Source organism: Pinus tabuliformis, chromosome 9 (assembly GCF_031772625.1).
Source record: "Pinus tabuliformis cultivar Carrire ecotype Pingquan chromosome 9, CPIR1, whole genome shotgun sequence".
NCBI classification, from domain to species: domain Eukaryota; kingdom Viridiplantae; phylum Streptophyta; class Pinopsida; order Pinales; family Pinaceae; genus Pinus; species Pinus tabuliformis.
This window is the reverse complement of record NC_142307.1, coordinates 1,324,191,505-1,324,219,226: the sequence shown is the minus strand read 5'-3', so window position 1 is coordinate 1,324,219,226 and position 27,722 is coordinate 1,324,191,505. Positions and strand designations below refer to the sequence as shown.

The window sequence follows — 27,722 nt, the reverse complement described above, 5'->3', positions numbered from 1 at the left end:
ATCTAGATGCTCTTGCATCAATGTGTGTTGAAAATCCCCAACACTTGATTGACATTGTTTTATATGATAAGCACACGAGAGTTAGAACACTTTCTGTGATGTGGAAGTGGAATATCACCCCATAAGATATACTATAAGTTATAAACTATCGTTCGAGTCTGTTATACTGCAGGTATGGAGATTCATTTCTTGATACAGTAGAGGCTTACTGTACAGAGCAGTGTTCCACGGGGACGCGTCTCCCAGGGTCGGGTGCACGCACCCCTCTCACCCCACGCACCCGGGACGGGGGGACGTCTGGGGAAACGTTTCCCCACGTCCCCCTTTTGGGGAGACGCGGGGAGACGTAGGGGGGGACGTTTCCCTAGTGTGGGGGACACGACTCCCCAAAAGGGGGACTCCTGGGCGTCTCCCCTCAATATGGGCTATGCGTCCCCTGTTAAATTTTCTTTTAAACAATGATTTATGATAGGGAAAACCTAGTATTTGACCATATTTCCCTACTAATGCTATGCAATTCATGGTAATGGTAAATGGGTATGTTAAATTCTTAAAGTAAAAGGATGAAAATGAAAGATAAAGGAGAATAAATGAAAGATAAAGGAGAATAAATGAAAGATAAAAGAGAATGTCACTTATGAAAATGAAAGATAAAGGAGAATGTCACTTTTACTTAAATTTTTAACATTACCATGAAATGACTCAGGATGTTTGAGAGTGGTTCCGACCTCATTGGATTTCATATGGAGAAAGTAGAATTTTAGATCTCACTCAAAATCCAGCAGACTTAATAGTTTTTCAGGAATTCAGGATTCGATGGATTGCAATGTTTCCATTGCATTTTGTCATGTACAAGGGTATGGAATTAGTATTTAATCAAGAGCACCAAGCCCTCTTTGTAATTTAGAGTGACTTTTAGACTCATCACTCCACTGTTTTTGAGTTTTAGTTATATCAATTTACTATTCCAGTATTCAGATTTCAGTGTCTATTATAGTCTATTTTGCTTAGTACTAATTAGATTCTAGAATGATGAATGATGAATTCTAATTTTAAATCAATTTAGAATCTAGAATGATGAATGATGAATTTAGTTTTTAAATCAATGTAGATTCTAGAATGGTGAATAATGAATAATGAATATGGATTGGAGTATTTCATTATTGAATCTTGTGATCTATGGATGAATCATGTATGTATTAGTAAGGATGATGAGTATGGATCATTGTATTTCATTATTTAATTCAATTATGTATGTATCATTGTATTTATGCTTTCATTATTGAATATGAATTTGATATATATATATATATATATTAAAAAGGAAAAAATATATATATACCCCGACGTCCCCCCGTCCCCCCTAAATTTCCCTAAAATTTGAGGGTACTCCCACACGTCCCCCTTGTGCGTCTCCCCGCACCCACGTCTCCCCGTCCCGGAGTCTTGGTGGAACATTGGTACAGAGCTTTTGGGGTCCAAAACTTGGTGTATGCCCTCTTGATGGTGTCATCATCCCACTAGGACTTCTTCTTTTTTATCTGACATGCTTTCAAGAAACACCCGTCAGACTCCATTCTCGGCATTTTCAGACCAGTGTGTTATATTTATTATTTATACATAGGGTTACATAATATGAATTGAAAAACAGAGGTCCTGAACTGTACCCAGTTAGTCAACATACTGTAATTCTTTTGTATGCATATAAGAGCTATTACTGGGCTTGGAGAAAATACCATATTCATTTATGGAATGGTATAAATGTAAAATTCTAAAGTTCCAACCAGCAAAATGACAAGGGACAACCTTACAACTCCCCTCACTAGTACCATACCAGCAGATGGAAAACATAAGATATTGGAAAGCCAGATGGAAAAAAATTCCAGAGGTAAGAATGTCAATCCAAGGAGGCAGAAATCTGCCATTAGGCTGAAGATTGCAACAAAAACTTCTCAAATCCCGTGGGAGCTCTTTCTGGTTATCAAAAACCTTGTACTTCCCACCCAAAAGGTCTATGGAAGGAGATTGAACTCCAAAGCTTATGTTTGACTGTATACCAAGACCAAATTGCAGAAACTAGCAACTGTAGCAGGCAAAATTGCAAGCCATACAGGATAGCTCGACAGATTTCAGAAATGTCAGCATTCCTGCCTTGGACATGTGTGCTAGTTTTGAAGTTGGCCAAATTGATTGGACTGCAGGATAGCTATATAACTGCAAATAACATACGCTGGATTCATGAAGAACATATGGAGAGTGAACTGCCGAAAGCCTAAGTTCTGTAGTTTGACTAAGGGGGAATTCATCCTGTAGTTGAAGGCATGGTTGATTTGATTTGCAAAGAAAATTGTTACAGACATAATAAAATCACATAAGTTTCTGTATTTTTATGATATATTTTGATTGATTAAATATTTAGCCATGAGTCAGGTTGGCACGAGGGCTCTACCTCAGTACTATGTGCATTCAAATTTTTTAATCCAGCTGGTTCTATCATTTGATGGTTCTATAAGGACAATTCTCTATTCCATTTGTCTATTTGAGTTGTTCTCATCTTCTTTCTATGTTTTTTTGCTGTAAAGTTAATGTCCTTGTGAAGGATGCACAACACTCATAAACATTCCTTGAAATAATGCCAGGCAGGAGTTACTGCAGCGGATATTGAAATAGTGGACTGGTTGCGAAAGGAACATTCAGATAAAAGTATAATTCTTGCAGTGAATAAGTGCGAGTCTCCACGCAAAGGCATTATGCAAGCTGCAGATTTTTGGTCCCTTGGGTATGTTATTTTCATCAAGTTTTGAGTAGTTCAAATATGAGCTGGTTAAGATAGAATTATCATATCCCAGGGTTTTGTCAAAATTCAGTGTTTTCACTTATTATGAAAGAATATTTTTTAGATGCTTTAATGACATTAATGATTGCAAAGAACTGCATTACTACATAATAGGTCTTGAAAAGTCTTGAAGGCTGATTAAAATTATAACTTCATTGCCCATAAGGAGATTTTGATCTCCATTTGAGATTCCTTTTTGTATTTAGCAGCTTGAGATAATCAAATGGTTTGCTGCTTTTAAAGCCTTTTCTCTTATTACATGAGTCAAGCCCTACCAAGCAGTGTAAAGATGCACTTGCTATGGGGGCTCGTTTCCACGATCAGAAATTGGTGCCCTTTAATTACTGGATTAACTTCCTATTCTGAATCTGTAGTTGAAGCTTTGGAATAAAACCTAAATTTTTACAATATATAGGAAATAATTTTCTAGGAGTAACAATCTCATTTAAACAATGAGGCTTCTTGTATACTCTCTAGTAATGGTTGAATAGGATATCTTGTTGAAGGACTGTTGCCTCAAAATCTAGTAGGCCTTGTGAGAGGTCTCATAAGACGAGGGCCAGACCTTGTTGCAACAATGAGGGAGATTGCCACTTTCAACTTAGCAATCTTGCCCATGCTCTTTAGTGGAATTGCACAAGGGAGGCTTCCCCGTGATCACATAAAGGTATTCTATGTTGAATGGCTCAAGGTAATGCAAATGTAGACTAGGTAAAGATGCTCTTCAGTGGACAAGGACATTTTTTTTGTATAGGAGTAAGTTGTAACGTATCATATACCATGCCCTAAAAGAGGCATGTGTGGCTTATGGTTTCAAGATGTAGATCAATAAAGGAATTTCTAGGCTTACAAGTATTGAAGAAAGGATTTGCAAATGATATAGTCAACAAAAAAGGAAGCAAACCCTCAAATTAAGCCCTAAGTTGAAGCCCTAACTAGGATTAGGTTTAATTAGTTAGGGAGGATGATGTCAGCCCTTCTAGGGCAGATTTAACCATGTAAAATGGTAGTTTTTGAGTGAAAAGGATCAACAAGGTAAAATACAAGCCTATTAAGCTCCAACATCCATCCAAAAAGGTCCTAATTGAATTCGATCCTATAAAATAGTGCTAGTGACTTGCCTTGAAGGACTTAGTGTTGATTTGTGGTAGCATCGGATGTGCTCTAGCCACGAAATTTGGTGGAGAGGTTGGGGCACATGAGATCTCCAATACCCAGAAAGGGTTTGGGCAGATTCTAAACAGTTTGAGAAATATTAAAATAATTAATATTTTTAATGGATTCCCTAAGTCTAAACTTAGGGAAATTAAAATATTAATGTGGATTAATATAAAACTGTGTTAGAATGGTCCAAAAGACATGGATTAAGTCAGCTCTAATCTTAGTCGTTGATTAGGGACTTAATCTCGACTGTTGATATGTCAACGAGAAAAATATAAGAGGAGGCTTGAGGGTCACTTGGAGAGCATACCAGATGATCAGTCATTCTATTATCTAGAGCGGGGTTTGCTAAGAGAGATAGAGTCAGTGATCAAAGTTGCAGTTGAGGGGCAGTGAGTACAGAGAGACAGAGAAGCAGAGATAGTGCCGAGAGATCAGCACAGGAGCCAGAGAGAGTGACGCAGAACCAGCCAGGGCTCACGTAGGGCCACGCAGAGGCAGCCAAGAGCTGCGCAGTGCTTCAGAGAGGCCAGCGTTGCTGACGCAGAGGGCTAGAAGGATGTCACTGGGCCTCTTGAGGCTGACGCAGTCCAGAAAGGCAGACACTGGGGTTTCTGGGGCAGATTGGAGCTGAGGAGCTGCTGGAGGGTTTATCCCGGGTTTCAGCCGAGACATTTGTCTCACACTGAGAGGTACTATTGCCAAGGGCATTCTCTGTTGGGTAAGCTGGATTTGGCACCCAGATTGTACTCTAAAATGGCTTAATAAGAAAACCCTCAGATAGTTGCACCGATTTTCCCACATTGGGTTTTTTCGGGGACATTGGTCCAAAAATAACGATGTCATTTTGTGTGCTTGTTTCTGTTTCCTTCAGTTGATGTTCTATAATATGTTGAGCATGCACTAGTGTTTATTTTCAGTATTTACATTGTAAATAACTTGTTAAGTAACGGAACAAGTGCGTAGGAATAAATTAGTAAAGTGCATGGAGGGTTTCTAATTGGTAGACTTAGAAACTTCAACATGGTATCAGAGCATGGTTGCAAATCACAGGAGAACTGAGGACATCAACCGAGTAGAGCAATAGCAACAGAAAACGGCTATCTCGAGTGACAGACGCTGTTTCTAGCAGAGCAACAATAAGGGAAGGGTGACGCATTGCCTGTGTCATCAAGGGTGAGCCAGGAAGAGGCAACGCAGAGGCTAAGGGAGGCAAATGGAAACTCACGCAGAGCCACACAGAAGCTAGGAGGGCTGACGCAGTTGGCTGAGGAGGCCGAGTTGTTGGGCCCGGGATTGCACAGAGCCTAGGAGCTCTCACCTTCAGGTTGCTGGGGTTTAGGAGGCTGTGGAAACTTGCAGAGTGGAGCTGGTGGGGTACTGTAGTCAGAACAATACTTAATAGGGCAAGGAGTAGGGAGTTGCTACCGAGGGTTTATAACCGAGAAATCCGTATCAGTGGTGCAGTTGCACAGACGATCAGAGTAGGGGGCATCTCGACATCGGCAGAAGGATTTCCAGGAGGGAAATCGAGACTCAGAGGGAGTCACATCGAGAACTTCCAGGAGGGAAGTAGAAGAGCAACATGGCACTACACGGAGTAAGAGACTAGGACAGACTGGACGGAGCCTCAAACTTCGCAGTCTGGAAGGCCAAAATCTTATCCGTACTTGACAGAAATCATGTCAAGCACTTCACCTTGAGGACGATAGCAATCCCAGTTGACCTAGCTGATAACGACAAGTACGAGGAGGCAATGGCGAGGGCCAAGAGCATCATCCTTGACGGGGTCAAGGACCATGTAGTACCACACATTGCCGAGAAGGAAACGACATATGAGATGTGGGAGGCCCTAAAGAAATTGTACCAACATACTTCTATGCAGAGAAGAATGTTACTAGAAAATTAGATGAGGTCATACCAGATGAAGAAAGGAGAACCGACCGACACCTTCCTCAGTGGACTGAATGAGATCCGAGATCAGTTGACTTCCATAGGGGCCACGCTAGATCAGGAATTAATGGTGAGGATAGCCCTGAATGCAGTCTCAGAAGACTGGGAGGTATTTGTCCAGAGTATGCTGGGCAGAGGGACCCTTCCACCTTGGGAGGAGATGTGGGCGGCTCTTCGCCAAGAAGAGATCAGATGGCAGACAAAGGCAAGAAGCAACAGTAAGGGGATTAGAGTAAAAAAGGAGGAGCAGGAAGATGTTGCCCTAGCATTTGAGGGAAAGCAAGAAAAACGGAAGAAGAAGGATCTTGCCAAGATCAAGTGCTTCCATTATGGGGAGCTAGGTCATTAGGCGGCCCAGTGTCCAAGGAAGAAGAGTAAGGGAGAGTCTTCCAAGACTAAGGCAGCGCCAGCAAGGGTAGAGAAGGAAGTGGAGACAGACGATGACTGTGCCATGAGTGCACACGCACCACTTGAGCGGAAGTGGGGAGACTACAAGCTGTATTTAGGCAGACTACAAGCGATGAGGGGCGGATCCTCGAGGTACCCAGCCTCTTGGATTAGACCTTGCTATGGGAGCAGGACTGGCTGATGTGGGTAGAGATGGATGCGGATGGAGCAGCAGAGAGAGCTACAGTGCAGGAATCTCGAGACAACGCGAGGTTAGCAGGCTGTAGCAGTGCGAGAGGCACGGGAGTGTTGCACTAGTGCAGGATGGCACAGAGAGGTGTGCAACGATACAAGATGCAGGGAGTTGTTGCAGCAGCGCAGAGGTCAGAGAGGGAGCACTTTTCAGCGACAGAGGGAGCTTCAACATCAGGAGGGTCTTTAGCCCAACAGAGAGGTCAGAGTTGCAGTGCAGTTGTGGGCAGCACAATGCAACGTGATGAGAGGAGATGCAACAGTGGCAGTGGCAGAGCCATGGGCAGCAGCACGGATGCAGAGGGAGCTATCGTACAAATGCAGCAGTGGCAGTGGTAGAACCGTGGGCAGTAGTATAGGATATAACAATGCGGAGGATGGTGGGCAGCAGGCCTAACATCAGCACAGGGACCGATGCCAGATGATCAGAGTAATGCTCAGTGAGGAGTATTGCTAGAGCACAATCCTTACTAAGAGGGAGTGTTGATTTGTGGTAGCATCGGATGTGCTCTAGCCACGAAATTTGGTGGAGAGGTTGGGGCACATGAGATCTCCAATACCCAGAAAGGGTTTGGGCAGATTCTAAACAGTTTGAGAAATATTAAAATAATTAATATTTTTAATGGAGTCCCTAAGTTTAAACTTAGGGAAATTAAAATATTAATGTGGATTAATATAAAACTGTGTTAGGATGGTCCAAAAGACATGGATCAAACCAAATCTAATCTTAGCTGTTGAGCAGGGACATAATCTCGACCGTTGATATGTCAACGAGAAAAGTATAAGAGGATGCTTGAGGGTCACTTGGAGAGCACACCAGATGATCAGTCATTCTATTCTCTAGAGCAGGGTTTGCTGAGAGAGATAGAATCAGTGATCGAAGTTGCAGCTGAGGGGCAGTGAGTACAGAGAGACGTAGAGGCAGAGGTAGTGCTGGGAGATCAGCGCAGGAGCCAGAGAGAGTGACGTAGAACCAATCGGGGCTCATGCAAGGCCACGCAGAGGGAGCCAGGAGTTGCACAGTGTTAAATTGGCAACTAGGGCCAAACTCCATGTGGGTCAGCTTATTTATGGCAGCATATATTTTGATTAGATCCCTCTCGTCGAGAGGTGTAGGATTGATCTAAAGATCATCCGATTCCGATAAGTATTTATGGAGATATGAATTTATTTTGATTATGGATTTATCATCTAGCTGACCAGCAACTTGAGTAGGCTCAGAAGCCCAAAGGACACGCCTATTCATCACTTACATTTTAGTATAAATTGGCAAGGACTTGAAATCATTTCATATCATAATTCTTGAGGTGATCTCCTCTCCACATCTTGGGTTTTTGGAGAAGGAGAGAACATGAGAATATGCTGGCCTAGATGATGCCCTAGGTCTCACGCAGATAATGCCCTCAATTACAGTCAGTGCAAACCTATACGCTGCTCACAATGAAACTCTATATGCTGGCCATATAATATATGCATAGATGGAAATATATATGCACAGTATATCATGCAGGGAGAGACACATACGTTGGGGCAATGAAGATGATACGCTGGACACTGATAATACCTCTACGCAGATCATAGATGATATTCAACGCAGTTATACAACCCTATCATATATACGCTGGTAAGGAGATAGTGCAGATCACGCTACTCTGGGCAGTTAGATATACCACGCAGTTCATATGATATACCACGCAATGCTGGGAAGTCATGGTGATACATGTAGGTCATATGATATACCACGCAGTTGAAACGTTGGACAGTCATGATACGCTAGGCAATCTAATATATGGAACGCAACAATCATGGGACGCTACGCTGTACGGAGCACAGTCATCTAGACTTAGGAATATATATATATACACTTTATGAATGTATGTGGATACGCAGCAACAACACTCATACGCTAAACCCTAACACGCAGTGAAATGTAGCCACAGTCTACACAACGAGATGCCATCCAGAATCATTATACGTTGTTCATGGTTATATGCAGTCAAGGGTTACGCAGGGCATAAATATTAATACGCTGGTCATGAAGCATAAAGACTGTCAACGCAATATATAAATGGAAACACAGTCAATATTGGAACGCAGGTTAATATGCCACACAGTTCATATGTATGTCAACGCAACGTATATGTATGAAATGCAGTCAGTCACATATATGTATGGAACGCAGTCACATATATGTATGGAAGCAAACCCTATACGGAAAATAATGGGACTGCGTAGAGTATTGCATGGAACTATAGCCTAGCTGCTTTGCTAGGCTGCAAGCCATAGCAAGCAGCTAAGGCTGATATGTATATGAACCCTATAATGAAGTAACAGAAGGACATTATGAACAACATCATGAGATATATGGGCAACATGATGAATATGAACAACATCATGAGATATATGGGCAACATGATGAACATGGACAACATCATGTGATATATGGGCAGCACTATGAGATCATGGACATGGGCAGCATGATGATAATCATGATTAGTGCAGCATGGTGCAGTATGCAGTGGTGCAGCTGGAGGACCAGAAGCAGCACAATGATAGGTGAAGGAGTCACCTTGGAGAATCAGTTGAAGCAGAATGTCTTCAACTGATCTCATCGTTATAGAGATGATCTATGCTCAGATCTAGATAAGTCAAAGTGTTGACTTCTGTTATGTACTCTCTCTCTCTCTCTCTCTTTCTCTGTTGAACTTTGAAGATAAAAGAAGATTTGATCAAAGGGTTTCCGCACACATTGTGGGGTTTGTCCCTGGCTAGTGCCACATCTTGTGTCCTCTTTTCTTGGCTTGTCTTCTGCCATTTATATTCATGTTCTATCTGTAGTTTACTTTATGCTGATGTGATTGCTAATATGGAAAATAAATTAAATAAATTGCTCTAGCATAGAACATACCTAAAATTAACATGGTATCAGAGGTGAGGTGAAGACAATGCCCAAGCAAGAGTGAAAGAGCAATCACCAAAGACAGTTGGGACAAGACAAAAGGATCAATGGGTTCTTCACAATTCACTTAGGGTGAAGTCGAAGCAGAGCATATTATCAGAATGGCGCAGTAGAACTTCTGATGGCATACCTAAAGATCACTTCATTGGGAAGTTCGGATCTAAGGGTGGAAGGAAAGGTAGATGTCTTGGTTATGAGTTCGGCCCTTATGCGAAGGAGTGTCCGAATGGCAGAGATGCAGGTCATCAAGGACATGGTCGACTCTTAAAGGAAACAAGGAACCCTAGGAATGGAAGTCGAAGGTTTTAAGGTGGCATTCGTCGATGGAAAGGTACGTGTTTGAAAATAGAATTTTCAAAGATGCTTTTGAGTTTAGGGATGTATTAAGTTACAGGAAGTCCACTGGGGACCATGTCCATTGACACATAGCACCGGAGGTCTGCGAGTCAGATGGTGACAGGGAAGCCTGAATTCAAAAGGAGCATGAAGGTACATGTCTGAGATGTACCGAAGGAAAATCTTATAAGGGGACCATCCCCCTCATGCCACAAGTCCACAGGTTTGGAACAACTCGAGGAGTTTGATTCATGATTGGGAATCTCATGCATGCAAGTGATAGAAAGCCCTCTATGGCTTGAAGCAAGACACCCTGAGCATAGTATGAGAGGATCAGCAGCTGTCTGATGAAGCTGAGATTCACTAGGAGTGAAATCGATCCAAACCATCTGAAGGTTGTGGATGACAGACCTCTCATACCGGCACCTATGTCTGACAGGTGCAGACCCTCTCATTTGTAGAAGATAGAGGGAGTTGGATTCCGAATGTGGAAAGATAAACTGCAAGCCTGTGACTACCTCGAGGATCTTAACTTTCAAGAAGTTATATGGTAGTAATGTCGGACCAGATTTGGGAAATGCCTCTGAGTTTCATAAACTCATTCGCGTTGATGTTCTTGGAGAACCTCCGTCCGGACATATGCGCTACAGTTAGCATGGAGAGCTCATATTTGGTTGAGCCTCACTAGATTGGTGCCAAGAATCTTCTAAGATGTCTTTAGGGCACAACCTCTCATGGATTGAGATACACTGCTGGAAATATGAAATTGCATGATTATTTGAATGCTGATTGGGTAGGCAATGTGGAGGATCACTGGAGCACTTCTTAGTGCTGTTTCTATTTGGATTCTGCTTCAATATCTTGGATGAGCAGGAAGCAGAAGTCGGTTGTCATAAGCACTACTGAGATCGGATACATATCTACGAGTACGATCTCGTATGAAGCTGCCTGGTTGGGGAAGCTCTTCAGTGAGCTGTTTGTACACATGATGAATACCACTGTGATTCTCTGTAACAACTAGAGGTGGGATTCGATTATTGAGGAATCCCGTATTCGACAATTGCTCCAGCAAATAGACATCAGATACTACCTTATCTGGGATATGGTAAGTCGATGAGCAAGGAGGCTCCATCGCATTAAGATGATGTACAGGTCGAAACACTTTGTTAAAGCCCTGGGAAAGATCAAATCTGTGATTTTCCCAAACGACTTGGAGTCATCAAGAAACCCTTGTACAAGGGTCCTGCATGTTGCATACATTGAGCTCTGGGAGCTCTGAGGGCTTGTGGTTCTTACTGGAGCAACATACGACCACAGGGTGACTCACCCTCCCCTGGTGGTGCGCTCTGAGACAAGATGATTCGCTCTCTTGTGGAGCAGGATTGATGTGTTCTCCTGTGAGGCCTGGATTGATGTGTTCTCCATGGTGATTGTAGCAGGATTGATGTGTTCTCATGTGAGGCCTGGATTGATGTGTTCTCCATGGCGATTGTAGCAGGATTGATGTGTTCTCCTGTGAGGACAAGATTGATTAGTTCTGTTGTCGAGGCATCCTACCCATGCAGTCTGGGACTCATGGGAAGTACCTCTCATCTGATCAATGAGCAAGGAAATGAAGTTAGGGACCATGGTAGTACCGATGGACGCATCGTTGTATCTACCGTACTCCCTACGCTAGGATGACCTCCATTGATCTGGGACCAGTGGTAGGAGTGGTACATTCTATGACACTGACTTCGGGTCGGTTGTTACTGGTCTGGGACCAGTGGTACACACTTTGACACTGACTTCGAGTCAGTGGAGAATGGTATGAGACATCCTCGATCAATTCTTCTTCTTCATGGTTCAGCAGAGCTAAGTTGAGCAGAGCAGAGCAGAGCCAACAGAGCTGAGCAGAGCCAGCAGAGTTGAGTAGAGCAGAGCAGAGCCAGTAGAGCTTAACAGAGCCAGCAGAGCAGTGCAGGGCACTGATGGCAGAGATAGTACAGTCGGACTTATGGATCAACGGATGGAGTTCTCCCTAGTTGCGAGGGAGTGTTAAATTGGCAACTAGGGCCAAACTCCATGTGGGTCAGCTTATTTATGGTAGCTGATATTTTTATTGGATCCTTCTCATCGAGAGGTGTAGGATTGATCTAAAGATCATCCGATTCCGATAAGTATTTATGGAGATATGAATTTATTTTGATTATGGATTTATCATCTAGCTGACCAGCAACTTGAGTAGGCTCAGAAGCCCAAAAGACATGCCTATTCATCACTTACATTTTAGTATAAATTGGCAAGGACTTGAAGTCATTTCACATCATAATTCTTGAGGTGATCTCCTCTCCACGTCTTGGGTTTTTGGAGAAGGAGAGAACATGAGAATATGCTGGCCTAGATGATGCCCTAGCTCTCACACAGATAATGCCCTCAATTACAGTCAGTGCAAACCTATACGCTGCTCACAATGAATCTCTATACGCTGGCCATACGCATAGCATTATGCTGGCCATATAATATATGCATGGAAATATATACGCACAGTATATCACGCAGGGAGAGACACATACGTTGGGGCAGTGAAGATGATACGTTGGACACTGATAATACCTCTACGCAGATCATAGATGATATTCAACGCAGTTATACAACCCTATCATATATACGCTGGTAAGGAGACAGTGCAGATCACGCTATGCTGGGCAGTCAGATATACCACGCAGGTCATATGATATACCACGCAACGCTGGGAAGTCATGGTGATACACGCAGGTCATATGATATACCACGCAGTTGAAATGCTGGACAGTCATGATACGCTGGACAATCTGATATATGGAACGCAGCAATCATGGGATGCTACGCTGTATGGAGCACAGTCATCTAGACTCAGGCATATATATATACACTTCATGAATGTATGTGGATATGCAGCAACAACACTCATACACTAAACCCTAACACGCAGTCAAATGTAGCCACAGTCTACACAACGAGATGCCATCCAGAATCATTATACGCTGTTCATGGTTATATGAAGTCAAGGGTTACGCAGGGCATAAAGATTAATACGCTGGTCATGAAGCATAAAGACTGTCAACGCAATATATAAATGGAAATGTAGTCAATATTGGCGCAGGTTAATATGCCACGCAGTTCACATGTATGTCAACGCAACGTATATGTATGAAACACAGTTAGTCACATATATGTATGGAACACAGTCACATATATGTATGGAAGCAAACCCTATATGGAAAATAATGGGACTTCGTAGAGTATTGCGTGGAATTATAGCCTAGCTGCTTTGCTAGGCTGCAAGCCATAGCAAGCAGCTAAGGCTGATATGTATATGAACCCTATAATGAAGTAACAGAAGGACATTATGAACAACATCATGAGATATATGGGCAACATGATGAATATGAGAACATCATGAGATATATGGGCAACATGATGAACATGGACAACATCATGTGATATATGGGCAACACTATGAGATCATGGACATGGGCAGCGTGACGATAATCATGATTAGTGCAGCATGGTGCAGTATGTAGTGGTGCAATTGGAGGACCAGAAGCAACACAATGATAGGTGAAGGAGTCACCTTGGAGAATCAGTTGAAGCAGAATGTCTTCAACTGATCTCATCGTTATAGAGATGATCTATGCTCAGATCTAGATAAGTCAAAGTGTTGACTTCTGTTATGTACTATCTCTCTCTCTCTCTCTCTTTCTCTGCTGAACTTTGAAGATAAAAGAAGATTTGATCAAAGGGTTTCCCCACACATTGTGGGGTTTGTCCCTGGCTAGCGCCACATCTTGTGTCCTCTTGTCTTGGCTTGTCTTCTGCCATTTATATTCATGTTCTATCTGTAGTTTACTTTATGTTGATGTGATTGCTAATATGGAAAATAAATTAAATAAATTGCTCTAGCATAGAACATACCTAAAATTAACATGGATTTGGCACCGAGATTGTACTCTGAAATTGCTTGATAAGGAAGCTCTCAGATCACTGCACCTGTTTTCCCGCATTGGGTTTTTCCGGGGACATTGGTCCAAAAATAACGGTGTCATTTTGTGTGCTTGTTTCTGTTTCCTTCAGTTGATGATCTGTAATATGTTGAGCATGCACTAGTGTTTATTTTTAGTATTTACATTGCAAATAACTTGTTAAGTAACATAACAAGTAGATAGGAATAAATCAGTAAAGTGCATGGAGGGTTTTTAACTGGTAGACTTAGAAACTTCAACACTTAGAAAATAAGGAAAGAAGAAAATATTGAAATTTGTCATTTTGAACAACACAAGGATTCCCAATGCCTATTCCTACTTGGGTGATGGAGTCTGTAGGGCTAAATTTAAGAGAAAGTGAATTAATGCTTGGAGTAAGGCAAAAAACCCTAGTTTTCACTTGACAACCCTAACTATCTTCTTTGTGAAGGGAGAAATTAAATAGGGGAAGCTCTCTAGGAGGTCCCCTATGGATTTCAAGGAAGATGAATTTCACATGCAACAATCAACCAAGATTTTCCATAAATAATATGCATTTAGACATGGAATAAGAAAATGCATAACATTAATTAATCACGTGAAAAACAATAAAGATCTGCAATTTAACTTACAATTCTTCTATGAAATAGTCTTCTTTCAGTTTCCAATAGCAATAGCTCCAAAAAGATCACATCTCCACAGGTAGCGAATTGCACAAAACTAAGTCGAGCTCTCTAAGGGAGGAGGTCAAAATACAGGAGTGATGATGAAAAATAACATAAAAGTGATCCTCTATTTATATGTGGTCAATGACTCTTAATTATTATCCTAGAATCCCTATGATAAGTTCAATTTTGAGTGTACATGAAGAAAATCGGTTACAAGGCAACACAATAACTTAATACAATAAAATAAGCCACTAAAATCCCACAAATGTGGGTCGAAAATCCTCTCTAGCATGAGGTCACTCCCTTTTAGGGCAAATAAAGCTCCAAAAATGCATAAAATGGGCTAGATGCATCTCAAATAATCATAATTAACCAAGTGATTGAGGGGAATCCCTCAAATCATGCCTCAAAATGTGTCCATTGTTGAGAAATCAATATGCTAATAGATTAGGGTTGATTTTGTTTGGAAAAATACTAAGAGGGGGGAGGGGTGAACCGACATTTTAAAACTCACTTAAACCTTTCAATTTCTTATTCAGATTTCTATACATTACTGTTCCTCTCCTTCAGATACTTGAGACAGGTGGTTGGTTGATAGTGGGGCCTCTCATCATTTCTCTGGTATAAGGAAGTTCTCTCTAATTTGGTGGAGAGGGAGTCAAGTTTGAAAATTATTCTTGGAGACAACTCCACTCATCCTGTTAAAGGTTTTGGGTCTATCAAATTTCATCTGGACTCTGAGGAATCTATTTTGCTTCATGATGTGATGTATGTGTCGGGATTGAAGAAGAATTTGGTATCTATATTTGCTTTGGAAGACAAAGGGATGAGGGTTCCCTTCATCAAGGAAAAAGTACTTACTTGGCCTGTTGGATCACCTATTAGAGATGCATTAACATTGGGATCTAGATTTGAAGGACTCTATAGAGTCAATGGGAGACCTCTTCTAGAATTGGTCCATGATACTAATCATCAAAGTGAGCTATGACACTGAAGATTGGCCCATCTACATTATGATGTTCTTTCGAAATTGAAGAAATTGGTCTCTGGAATTCTCTTGTTCAAGCCCAACATAATGGAGTATGCCCTATATGTGCTGATGGAAAGAAGACAAGGGGACCATTCCCCTCTAACAAAAACAAGAGAAAAGACATCCTCCATCTCATTCATTCCGATATATGTGCTCTGATAACTGTACATTCACTCGGTGGCCATCTCTACTACATAACCTTCATTGATGATTTCTCAAGGAAGACTTGGATATATTACTTGAAGCATAAGGATAAGGCCTTCTATTTGTTCAAGGACTTAAGGCTTTGGTCGAAAATCAATTTGGAAATAAAATTAAGATCTTTAGGTTCGACAACTGTGGAGAGTACATTTCAAACGATTTCATTGAATTCTGCAAGAAGGAAGGTATTAAGACTGAGACAATTGTGCCCTACAATCCTGGACAAAATGGAGTAGCAGAAAGGAAGAACATGTCTATTGTGGAAGCTGCCTGTGCCATGCTCCATGATCAAGAGATGCCGAAGTTTCTTTGGGGAGAAGCTGCTAATGTAGTTGTATATGTTCAAAACAGGGTTCCTCATCAAGCATTAGACAACAAGACGCCTGAAGAAGTATTACAGGTGTCAAGCCCGACATTGGTCACCTCCGTATATTTGGCTGCCCCCATATATTTCCATGTGCCGAAGGACAAGAGAAACAAGCTAGAAGCTATGGGAAGAAAATGTACGTTTGTTGGATATTGTGAAGATTCTAAAGCGTTTAGAATATATATTCCTAGTCAAAGGAAGGTTGACATTAACAGGGATGTAACATTCGATGAAGATGTTGCCCTTGGGAAAGTAAGGGACCTTCCTCCGCCTCCTCTTTCTAAGAAGAAGAATGATGATATGGATATTTTAGAAGGTCCTTCCATGCCTGAATTTGAGGGAGACAGGCTGCCCCGGTATATTTCCATGTGCCGAAGGACAAGAGAAACAAGCTAGAAGCTATGGGAAGAAAATGTACGTTTGTTGGATATTGTGAAGATTCTAAAGCGTTTAGAATATATATTCCTAGTCAAAGGAAGGTTGAAATTAGCAGGGATGTAACATTCGATGAAGATGTTGCCCTTGGGAAAGTAAGGGACCTCCCTCCGCCTCCTCTTTCTGAGAAGAAGAATGATGATATGGATATTTTAGAAGGTCCTTCCATGCCTGAATCTAAGGGAGACATTGTTGTTGATGCCATGGAGCCCATGGACCCCTTGGATCATCCTCCATGTGATCCTTCTGCCAGGAAGAGACCACTTTGGCTTTCTGACATATTACATGATGCCAAGAGACACATTCTCGCCATAAGATCATTTAGAGAAAGCAAGAAGCCATGCGAGTACCAGGGATATGTTGTCGCTATGAGCAATATGATTCAAGCTGAGCCTCACACCTTTGAAGAAGCCGTGAAAGAACAAGTCTGGAAGGATGCTATGGCTGAAGAATACAAATCAATTATGAAGAATGATATATGGGATGTTGTGCCGAGACCGAAGGGGAAATTTGTCGTGACTTCAAAATGGCTAGTGGGGCACATGGGATCTCCAATACCCAGAAAGGGTTTGGGCAGATTCTAAACAGATCAGGAGATATTAAAATAATTAATATTTTTAATGGAATCCCTAAGTCTAAACTTAGGGAAAATAAAATATTAATGTGCATTAATATGAATCTATGTTAGAGTGGTCCAAAAGAAATGGATCAAGCCAGATCTAATCTTAGCCGTTGATTAGGAAATTAATCTCGGCTGTTGAGATATCAACAGGAAAAGTATAAGAGTAGGCTTGAGGGTCACTTGGAGAATACACCAGAGTGATTAGTCATTCTATTCTCTAGAGCGGGGTTTGCTAAGAGAGATAGAATCAGTGATCGGGAGAGCAGCTGAGGGGCATTGAGTACATAGAGGCAGAGATAGTGCCGGGATAGCAGCAGAGCAGCCAGAGAGAGAGACGCAGGAGTAGCCAGTGCTCACGCAGGGCCACGCAGAGGCAACTAAGTGCTGCACAGAGCACCAGAGGGGCCAGCGTAGCTGATGCAAAGGCTCAGAGAGCTGACGCAGGGCCTCCTGGGGTTGACGCAGGCCAAGATAGGCTGACGCAGTGCCAGCGCTGGGCTAGGAGAGGCTGACGCAATCCAGATTGGGCAGACGCTGGGGTTTCTGGGGCAGATTGGCGCTGAGTAGCTGCCGGAAGCATTATTCGGGCTTTCAGCTAGTAGATTTGTCAGAAACCAAGAGCTATTACTGTTAAGGAAATTCTCTGTTGGGTAGGCCAGTTATGACACCCAGATTGTACTTTGATATTGCTTAATAAGAAAACCCTCAAATAGCTGCACCGGTTTTCCCACATTGGGTTTTTCCGGGGACATTAGTCCAAAAATAATGGTGTCATGTGGTGTGTTTGTTCTTGTTTCTTTTAGTTGCTGATCTGTAATATGTTGAGCATGCACTGGTGTTTATTTTCAGTATTTACGTTGTAAATAACTTGTTAAGGAAAAATAACAAGTAGGTAGGAATAAATTAGAAAAGTGCATGAAGGGTTTCTAACTAAGTAAACTTAGAAACTTCAACATGGTATGAGAGTGTGATTGCAGATCACAGGAAGACTAAGAGACATCAGCCGAGCAGAGCAATAGCAGTAGAAAACAACTGTCTCGAGGTGCCAAAAGCTGTTTCTAGCAGCGCAGAAGCCAAGAGTGTGACGCAGAGCTAGCCAGAGCCACGCAGAGCCTCAGAGAAGCCAGCATTGCTGATGCAAAGGGGCAGAGGGCTGACGCAGGGCATCCCAGGGCTAACGCAGACCCATCTGGGGTGACGCAGGGCTAGTGTGAGGTAGAGAGGGGCTGACAAAGTTCACAGAGAGGCAGTTGCTGGGGTCTAGAAGGCTGCAGGAATATTGCAGAGTGGAGCTGGTGAGGTACTGTAGTCAGAACAGTAACTGACAGAGCAGGGTTAGAGGAGTTGTTACCGAGGGTTTCTAGCGCGAGGAACCTGGATCAGAAGTGCAGCTGCACAAGTCAATCAGAGTAGGGGACATCTCAACAAGCAGTAGAAGGATTTCCAGGAGGGAAATTAGGACTCAGAGGGAGTCCAGAAGAGAACTTCTAGACGGGAAGTAGAGACTCAGAGGAGTCGAACAGAGAACTTCCAGGAGGGAAGTAGAGGAGCATCATGGCACTACACGGGGTAAGAGACCAGGATAGACTGGACGGAGCATTGAACTTCACAGTCTGGAAGGCTAGAATCTTATTAGTGCTTGACAGGGATCGTGTCAAGAACTTCGCCTCGAAGGTAATAGTTGTCCTAGTCGACCCCAATGATAATGACAGGTACGAAGAGGCGATGGCGAGGGCCAAGTGCATTATCCTTGACGGGGTCAAGGATCATGTGGTACCACATATAGCTGAGAAAAAACGACATTTGAGATGTGGGAGGTTCTCAAGAAGTTGTACCAGCATACTTCTGTGCAAAGAAGAGTGCTGCTCGATAACCAGGTGAGGTCATATCAGATGAAGAAGGGTCAATCGATTAACACCTCCCTCAGAGGACTGAATGAGATCCGAGACCAGTTGACTGCTATAGGAGCGACACCGGATCAGGAGCTTATGGTGAGGACAGCCCTGAATGCTGTCTCAGAAGATTGAGAAGTATTTTTCTAGAGTATCCTGGGCAGAGGGACTCTCCCACCTTGGGACGAGATGTGGACAACTCTTCGCTAGGAAGAGATCAGACGGTAGTCGAAGATAGGTAGCAACAGCAAAGGGATCAAGGTCAAGCAGGAGGAGGAGGATGTGGCCCTAACATCTGAGGGAAAGCAGGAAAAAGAAGAAGGAAGTTCTCTCCAAGATCAAGTGCTTCCATTGTGGGGAGCTGGGTCACTATGCAACCCAGTGTCCAAGGAAGAAGAGTAAGAGAGAGTCTTCTGAGACTAAGGCAGCACCAACACGGGCAGAGAAGGAACTTTTGACAGACGATGATTGTGCCATGAGTGCACACGCACCACTTGAGCAGAAGTGGGGAGACATCGAGTTGTAGTCAGATGGACTATAGGCGATGAGGGGCAGGATCCTTGAGCTACCCAGCCTCTTGGATTAGACCTTGCTACGGGAGCCTTGTCGAGGAGTAGCAGGACTGGCTGATGTGGGTAAAGACGGATGCGGATGGAGCAGCAGAGAGAGCTACAGTGCAGGAGTCCCGAGACAGCGTAGAGCTAGTAGGTTGCAGCAGTGCGAGAGGCACAGGAGTGTTGCACCAGTGCAGTAAGGCACAAAGAGGTGTGGGACGGTGCAAGATGTAAGGAGTTGTTGCAGCAGCACAGAGGTCAGAGAGAGGGAGCACTTGTCAACGGCAGAGGGAGCTTCAGCATCAGAGGGTGTTTCTAGCCCAACAGGGAGGTCAGTTGGGAGATCAATTACTTACTTCTCAGTAACTGAGTTGCAGTGCAGCAGTGGGCAGCACGATGCAACATGATGAGAGGAGGTGCAGTGCAGATGCAGTGCTGTGAGGAAGGACCAGCAGCAGCACGGATGTAGAGGGAACTGTTGTACAGATGTAGCAGTGGCAATGGCAGAACCATGGGCAGCAGTACAGGATGCAGCAGTGCAAAGGATGTTGGGCAGGAAGGCCTAGCATTAGCACAGGTATCGATGCCGGATGATCAGAGTAATACTTAGTGAGGAGTATTGCTAGAGCACAGTCCTCGCTAAGAGGGAGTGTTGATTTGGGGTAGCATCGGATGTGCCCTAGCCACGAAATTCGGTGGAGAGGTTGGGGCACATGAGATCTCCAATACCCAGAAAGAGTTTGGGCAGATTCTAAACAGATAAGGAGATATTAAAATAATTAATATTTTTAATGGAGTCCCTAAGTCTAAACTTAGGGAAAATAAAATATTAATGTGTATTAATATGAATCTGTGTTAGAGTGGTCGAAAGGACATGGATCAAGCCAGATCTAATCTTAGCCATTGATTAGGGACTTAATCTCGGCCGTTGAGATGTCAACAGGAAAAGTATAAGAGGAGGCTTGAGGGTCGCTTGGAGAATACACCAGAGTGATTAGTCATTCTATTCTCTAGAGCGGGGTTTGCTAAGAGAGATAGAATCAGTGATCGGGAGAGCAGTTGAGGGGCATTGAGTACAGAGAAACAGAGAGGCAGAGATAGTGCCAGGATAGCAGCAGAGCAGCCAGAGAGAGAGACACAGGAGCAGCCAGTGCTCACGTAGAGGCAGCTAAGTGTCGTGCAGAGCACCAGGGGGGCCAGCGTAGCTGACGCCGAGGCTCAGAGTTGACGCAGGGCCTCCTGGGGCTGACGCAGTGCCAACGCTAGGCTAGGAGAGGCTGATGCAATCCAGATTGGGTAGACGTTGGGGTTTCTGGAGCAAATTGGTGCTGAGTAGCTGCCGGAAGGATTATCCGGGGTTTCAGCCAGTAGATTTGTTAGAAACTGAGAGGTATTACTGGTAAGGAAATTCTCTGTTGGGTAGGCCAGTTACGACACTGATCCAAATGGATCCAAGAACACTCTCTAAGTCTTGAAAACTCGAAAAATCATGCCAAAGACCAAAGAAAATTGCATGAGAAAACCTTTCCCAATGGGGAAAAACACTATCGGGAGAAGAAAACACGTGAAACAGCGAAAAGAACAGAGTATCAGAGGTGGAGCAAATGAATGCACAGTAGCCGTCAGATCTGGCCGATCAACGGTCCAGATCTGATCGGCAATCGCAATCGGCATAAGCAGACAACGGGTATCGGCGTAGACCACATGGCACCTGCGACGGCGATTGGCGGAGTCAACTATGACCGTCGATCAAGCGCGCAGATTGACGACCCATGTTGCATTGCAAGATCGCTATCGGCAAATACAAAGAACGCTTGCAAACGGCCCGGGGCATAAGCGATATGCGATTGCAATTGATCGCATCGCGGTATCGCAATCGGGACTACACAGAAGAGCAGGCATGTACACAGATACATCTGCGATCCGATGGACTAGACCCGATAACATTATAAGCCATAATATATGGATCTTGAGATCCGTAAAACACCATTTTTAATGTATTTTCGTAGTTTCGTTTGTTGAACGAAATGCGAAGGAGAAAGCACCGATGCGATAAGCCGGACCTGAAAGGGTACGTTAAGGCTATTACATATAGCTTCAAGTCCGAAGGAAAGCCATTCTAATGTATTTTTGTAGTTTTTAGTGTATTTCCAAAATACAAAGGGATGGGCCATTTCGATATGCGATGGCGACTTACAGGTGGACCCGATAGGAGAATAAGGTGGATTTAAGGACTTTTGAAGTTCGATACATAGAGTTTTGGCGGATTTTCTCAATTTCAAATACATTTCACTGTGTTAAACAGAGAGCAACTATTTCAGGAGTTCTAGAGGCCCGAGGCACTCTTACGTTACAGAATAGGTGGCCACCTCCCCTTTAGGTGTTATGCAATGATTGTATAACGCTGGAAGAGGGATTCGAAGCGAATAGAGGCCAGGGAGACTGAGAGCCGAGAACCTAAAACGAACAGGCAACACAGTTTTGGCTTTAAAAGCCACAGATAGAGAGCAAACAGGGGAGGCAATATTGTAGGCAAATGTCGAGACAGAGTTAGGACAGAGACAAAGAGCATTGAGGGAGTCTGTGTACTCAGAGAAAACTTGAGAGGTTCAAGTAAAGCTCTTGTTGTTGCATCTATTGTGTGTGAGGCTCAAATTGAGCTCATTGTTGTAAAAACTCTGCTTGAAGACATAATAGAGAGGCCACCACTGAAGGCTGGACCAGAAGATGTAGCCCAGGAGTATTGGGTGAACTCCTCATTAAATTTCCTGTGTTATGTGTTGTCTATTATGTTTTGTTTACTTCATTGTCTGTGTATTTCGCAATCTTATCGATCCATTGCATAAAATAACATAGACAAATCCATGCACATAAGTCTGTAATACCTTATTATTTGTCTTAGATCTCAATATCAGATCAGACACCTAGATTGTACTTTGATATTGCTTAATAGAAAACCCTTAGATAGCTGCACCGGTTTTCCCACATTGGGTTTTTCCGGGGACATTAGTCCAAAAATAATGGTGTCATGTGGTGTGTTTGTTCTTGTTTCTTCTAGTTGCTAATCTGTAATATGTTGAGCATGCACTGGTGTTTATTTTCAGTATTTACTTTGTAAATAACTTGTTAAGGAAAAATAACAAGTAGGTAGGAATAAATCAGAAAAGTGCATGAAGGGTTTCTAACTAAGGAAACTTAGAAACTTCAACAGAAGAACCTTGGACTCATGCACTACTTCTTAGGCCTTGAGGTGTGGCAAAGGCTCGGTGAGATCTTCCTTTCACAAGGAAAATATGCCGTGAAGCTATTGGAGAGATTTGGAATGATAGAATGCAAGTCCTTAGACACACTGATGGAAATGAATTTCAAGAAACTATGTGGAGAAGCTGCAGGACCTGATTTAGCAAAGCCATCCAAGTACAGACAGTTGATTGGGGCTTTGATGTTCTTAGTGAACACTCGTCCAAACATATGTTATGCGGTGAATACATTGAGTCAATTCATGACCGAGCCTCTCCATGCACATTGGGTTGCTGCCAAACACATTTTGAGATATTTGCATGGTACGATCACCCTTGGTCTAAGCATGATCTGCCATGATATCTTGGATGAGTAGGAAACAGAAGTCCGTAGCATTGAGTAGCATCGAGGCAAAATATATTGTCACTAGAATGGTTAGCTGCGAAACAATTTGGTTGAGAAAGCTCTTTGGAGAGCTGTTTTAGCATGTTCTAAACACTACAATGATATATTGTGACAACACGAGTGGGATCCGATTGGCAAAGAATCCCATGTTTCATGACAAACCCAAGCACATAGAGATCCGATATCATTACATTCGAGACATGGTGTAGAGAGGAGTCATTAGACTCCATCATATATTTATAGATGAGCAAATTGCAAATATTCTCACCAAGGATTTGCTGAAAGGAAAGTTCTTGGTCTTCAAGGAGCAACTTGGATTGATGGATGTGACCCCTCCTGATAAGGGGCATCGCTGATCAAGAACATTGAGCATAGCTCTTCCCCCTTGGTTGAGCTCCCAAGGAGGGAATGGAGCATTGGGGGCTCCTAGGGTTGAGGGAACTCTGAACAATAGGTGTGCGTGATCCCTACTCTTGCAGTAGGTCAGGTATCTACCCTAGTGTCACCCATAGGGTGTGTGTGATCTTTGCCCGTTTTGACAAGTCGGGTATCTCCCCCTACCTTGATCTAGCAGAGTATACCCTAGTTGGCATCATACCCACAAGCTGGGCTTGTTGAGATTGTTCTATTGTTGCTGCCTTACACACACACCTAAGTTAGTGAGAAAATCCCTTAACCCCACAAGGTGTAGTTGGTGGAAAAATCAAGAGATGGGGCTGCCACCTATTCCCAACTCTCTCCTAGGCAAGCTAAGGGGGTGGTCCCTAAATGAAAAAGTAAGTTAAAAGGTGATGTGAGGCTTCTAGGAGATGTTAAGGTTAATTTTGATTACTTGAGATTATGAGCAAATAAAATGAGCAATATGAAACGAAATATACTTCAATAACCATCAACACATAAATAAAAGATTAGAATATAAAACCAGTGCCTTCAATATTGCTTCAAAATAAATAACACTTGCTCTAAAAATGAAATGTTTCAAAATGAAACACCAAGTAATCCTGTCAATCAAATAGATGTTAAAAAAGATGATATCACTTGCAAGATTCAAAATTGCTCTCAAAGAAATGCTTTCAAAATATAACCATTCACAATTCTAAAGCATGTAAAGAAGCAATATAAAATAACTTGCAAATGAAACAAGCTAAAACTTCACTTGCAAAATGAAAGATATGGTACTTTCCTAATGAGATATTACAAGATAATCAATTCAAGGCATTTTCATCATGACATGCATATAAGTAAATTGCAAGTAAAATAGCTTGAAAATTAAAGTGAATTAATAGGAAATGCACTTAACTAAGATTACATGCAATTATCTTGGTTAATTTTAAATTAAATGCCTACTCTAAGTGAGAGATCTTTCTCTTGAACTCTTTCCAAAGGGTAAAAATTGGAGTGAGTATAAGAGAGGGGCTGAAGACACAGTGTCGTTAACGATACCCTTCTCCTCAGTCTTATGAGCTAGCGTGTGCCTTCGTCCCTACAAGGGGACAAGCCACCTTCATAACTGCAACGTCATACACTCTTTACCTTACTTCGTATCAATTGGAAGAATTTTCCAAGAAAGTCTTTTCCCTATGATGTATATCAACCAAACTTATGCTTGGAGGTTAATTGAGTTAAAATGCAAACTATGCTAAAAATGCCTAAATGTAATGCAAGTTTTTCCAAGAGATATTTGCAATGCTTCAAAATAATGGAAATGAGATAATGCTCAAAGTAAATTGCAAATGTAACTTCAATTGGAAAAGGAAATTAGCTTGAAGGTGAATTAAAGTGATGCAAGTAAATGTATTGATGCTTTGCAAAAGGAAATTGCCTCAAGTAAATGAAAGTGCTCACAATGATACAACTTGAAAAATTTCTCTCAAACTTGTTCAAGACACAAAATCATAAGCTTCATAAGTTAATGAAATTTGCAAGTTCGCTCCAAGTGAATGCCACAAACCATAAAATTATAGCGATTGAAAATGAGATGAAGCTAAGAGTGAATGCTTGCTTGTAAAGTGTGTTTGGAAAGTAAGTGAGCAAAATAATAAATGAGCCTATAGTGAGGCAATTGTGTCCCCAAAAAAGCAAATTGGTAAGCAACTAAATTAAAATCGCCACATAACTTGCATGTAAGAAATGGTTTGCTCTAAAGCAAAATATCAACTTGTACTTCAAAGTAAGAATGAAATGCAAAATATCAAATGAAACTTGTAGCAAAATATAACTTAGAAATTGAAATGTAATGGTGAGGTTGTGTTAATTTTAAAGCATGCAAAATGAGCTTAAAAAAGAAAGTTAGAAAAGATGCAAAATTAATCCACCCACACAAAATCCTCCTTCTCAAAGAGGAGAAAAGATGCCTTGGGTAAAACCCAAGCTCCCAAAAGAAAAATAGATATTTTATTATGATATTACAATGGAGTTAAAGCCTCTTAGAGGGCTGCCCAAAGGATGAAGGGAAATAGTACAATATTTGGAGCTAGAAATAGCTATAATGTCCCTCCAATAATAACAACCTCAAGGGCCAATGAAGACTTGCTAAAATCTGAAAATTACAATCTCTACAAAGGCCAATGACCTATCCTTATTTGCAACTCTTTCTAGTGTTTACGACCTCCATGAAATAAATCTTGCATGTTTGAGAGGTCCTACAAGACAACTAGTTAAAGTTCAATAGTCTTTCCTCAAGGTACTTGTGTCAAAACTCCAACTATGGGCTGAAAAACTAAGATAAAAATAGTGTAAAAGAGCATGTAAGTATGATACAAAATAATATACAAAACCAAATCAAGTGATAGGAGTGAACCCCATCACTTGCCTAGTTTGGGAAATGCTCTTAATTAGTTAAATATATCAATGAAAGCACAATTTTTTTTAAAGAAATTTAAATTACGAAATATTTGTTTGTATACAAGCTATGTCAAAGAAAATCCCTGCAAGAAGATCACTTTGTAAGATAAACTATGGAATTCAAAGAACCAATGAGAGCTTCTTAGAGAATGTGTCAAGAGTGGATTGGTCTCTCCAAAGACTTCCCCTCATGTTTGATATTACAAGATTTTCCTCTACAAAACTTCAATCCACCATTAGTTCCATATAGATTTAGCAAGCAAGCAATGATAAAAAAACTCTAGAAATTTATTGGAAAATAACTAGAGATTATTACACCTAGAGTATACTCCTAAATCAATTTCCAATGCAAGATAGCTTTACATTAACAAATCTACAAGAGCATATGGAAATAAAATAAATCAAAGCATGAGCAAAGGAAATTATACCAATAGTGAGCCAACCATTATACTCCAATGGAACAACAACTCATGAATGAACCATACAGTATTTTATTGCAATTGAGAACAAGTGTACATAAGAGTAGATCTTTCCCAAGCACAATAGCTCTTGAACAATGGATTACATAGTGAGAGCCCATAGGTCTATTATATAGAAGTTTGGGAGCTAATCCCAAGGCAAATGGTGATAATCCCTAGACAAATAGGTGACAATCACAAGGCTCCTTCATGCAAATTCAAATTTTCCAAGTGACAACTCGATTTCTCCCTTAGAGGCCCATGCAATCCTTGATGAGGGAGCTCGAATTAGATGAGAGGACATGTGGGAGAGTGAAGTGGAGTGGTAGGAGACTACTCTCCACCTTACTCAAGTAAACTTTAATCCAATCTCAAGTTAACTTCCTCAAATCGTGGATTTTGTCACTAGAACTTGTTGTATTCTCCACAAAAAATTCGATTTGCTTGATTTGTGGCTTATGTGGAGTCTACATCACTTGGTAACTCAACTTTGACCCTTAGATGAATTTCCACCTCATTTCCACATCATTTGAGCATGTGTGGATATTTATTTTTCTCCATTTATTGAATTGCTAGGGTAATTTATTGCCACATTTTCCGCAAAGCTTAGGAAAAGTGGGTTTTGAGGGTTTAGAACTTATTTTTGCCCCTCAAAGTGTGTCATAGTAGAAATTTGAGGGTGAGAGGTATAATTTTGAGCACACACACCCCATACAACTTCTCTATACATCACTTATTACAATTTATTTTCAGTTTTTTTTTTTCAAATTTCGGCCCTGTGGGAAATTAAAAAAATTAAAAAATCTACCCCTAGACCTAATCAAATTCCACTAAATTTTTTGTATGATCTAGTATGGTAATATACAGTGACCCTAGACACAAGGACTCACCCAAGGCCTAACCATCAAGCCGCACTCCGGCTTTGGAGTTATGCTTGGAAGAAAAAACTCAATTAATTATTAAGTCCTCGTAAGGATATGATCCTTTCGTGGTAAGTTGTATCTCGCCTATTGCTCAATGACATGAGGTGAGAGTGTTCTATAAGACCTTCATTGTCCTGAGAAGGTGGTAGCTAAAGCTCCCCTACGATTTTTCTTCTTCAGATTCGAGAATGTTTCAGCAGATAGAGTTGAGCAGAG

General features: G+C 41.9%; 1 protein-coding gene across 1 annotated transcript in view; it reads left to right on the top strand.

Annotated features, from left to right (window-relative positions):
• EMB2738 (GTP-binding family protein) overlaps nt 1-27,722 on the top strand; it is a 463,941-nt gene that overhangs the window by 141,768 nt on the left and 294,451 nt on the right. Inside the window, 1 exon segment of the mRNA XM_089439172.1 lies at nt 2,640-2,779. Within this exon segment, the coding sequence (XP_089295298.1) occupies nt 2,640-2,779 (140 nt within the window).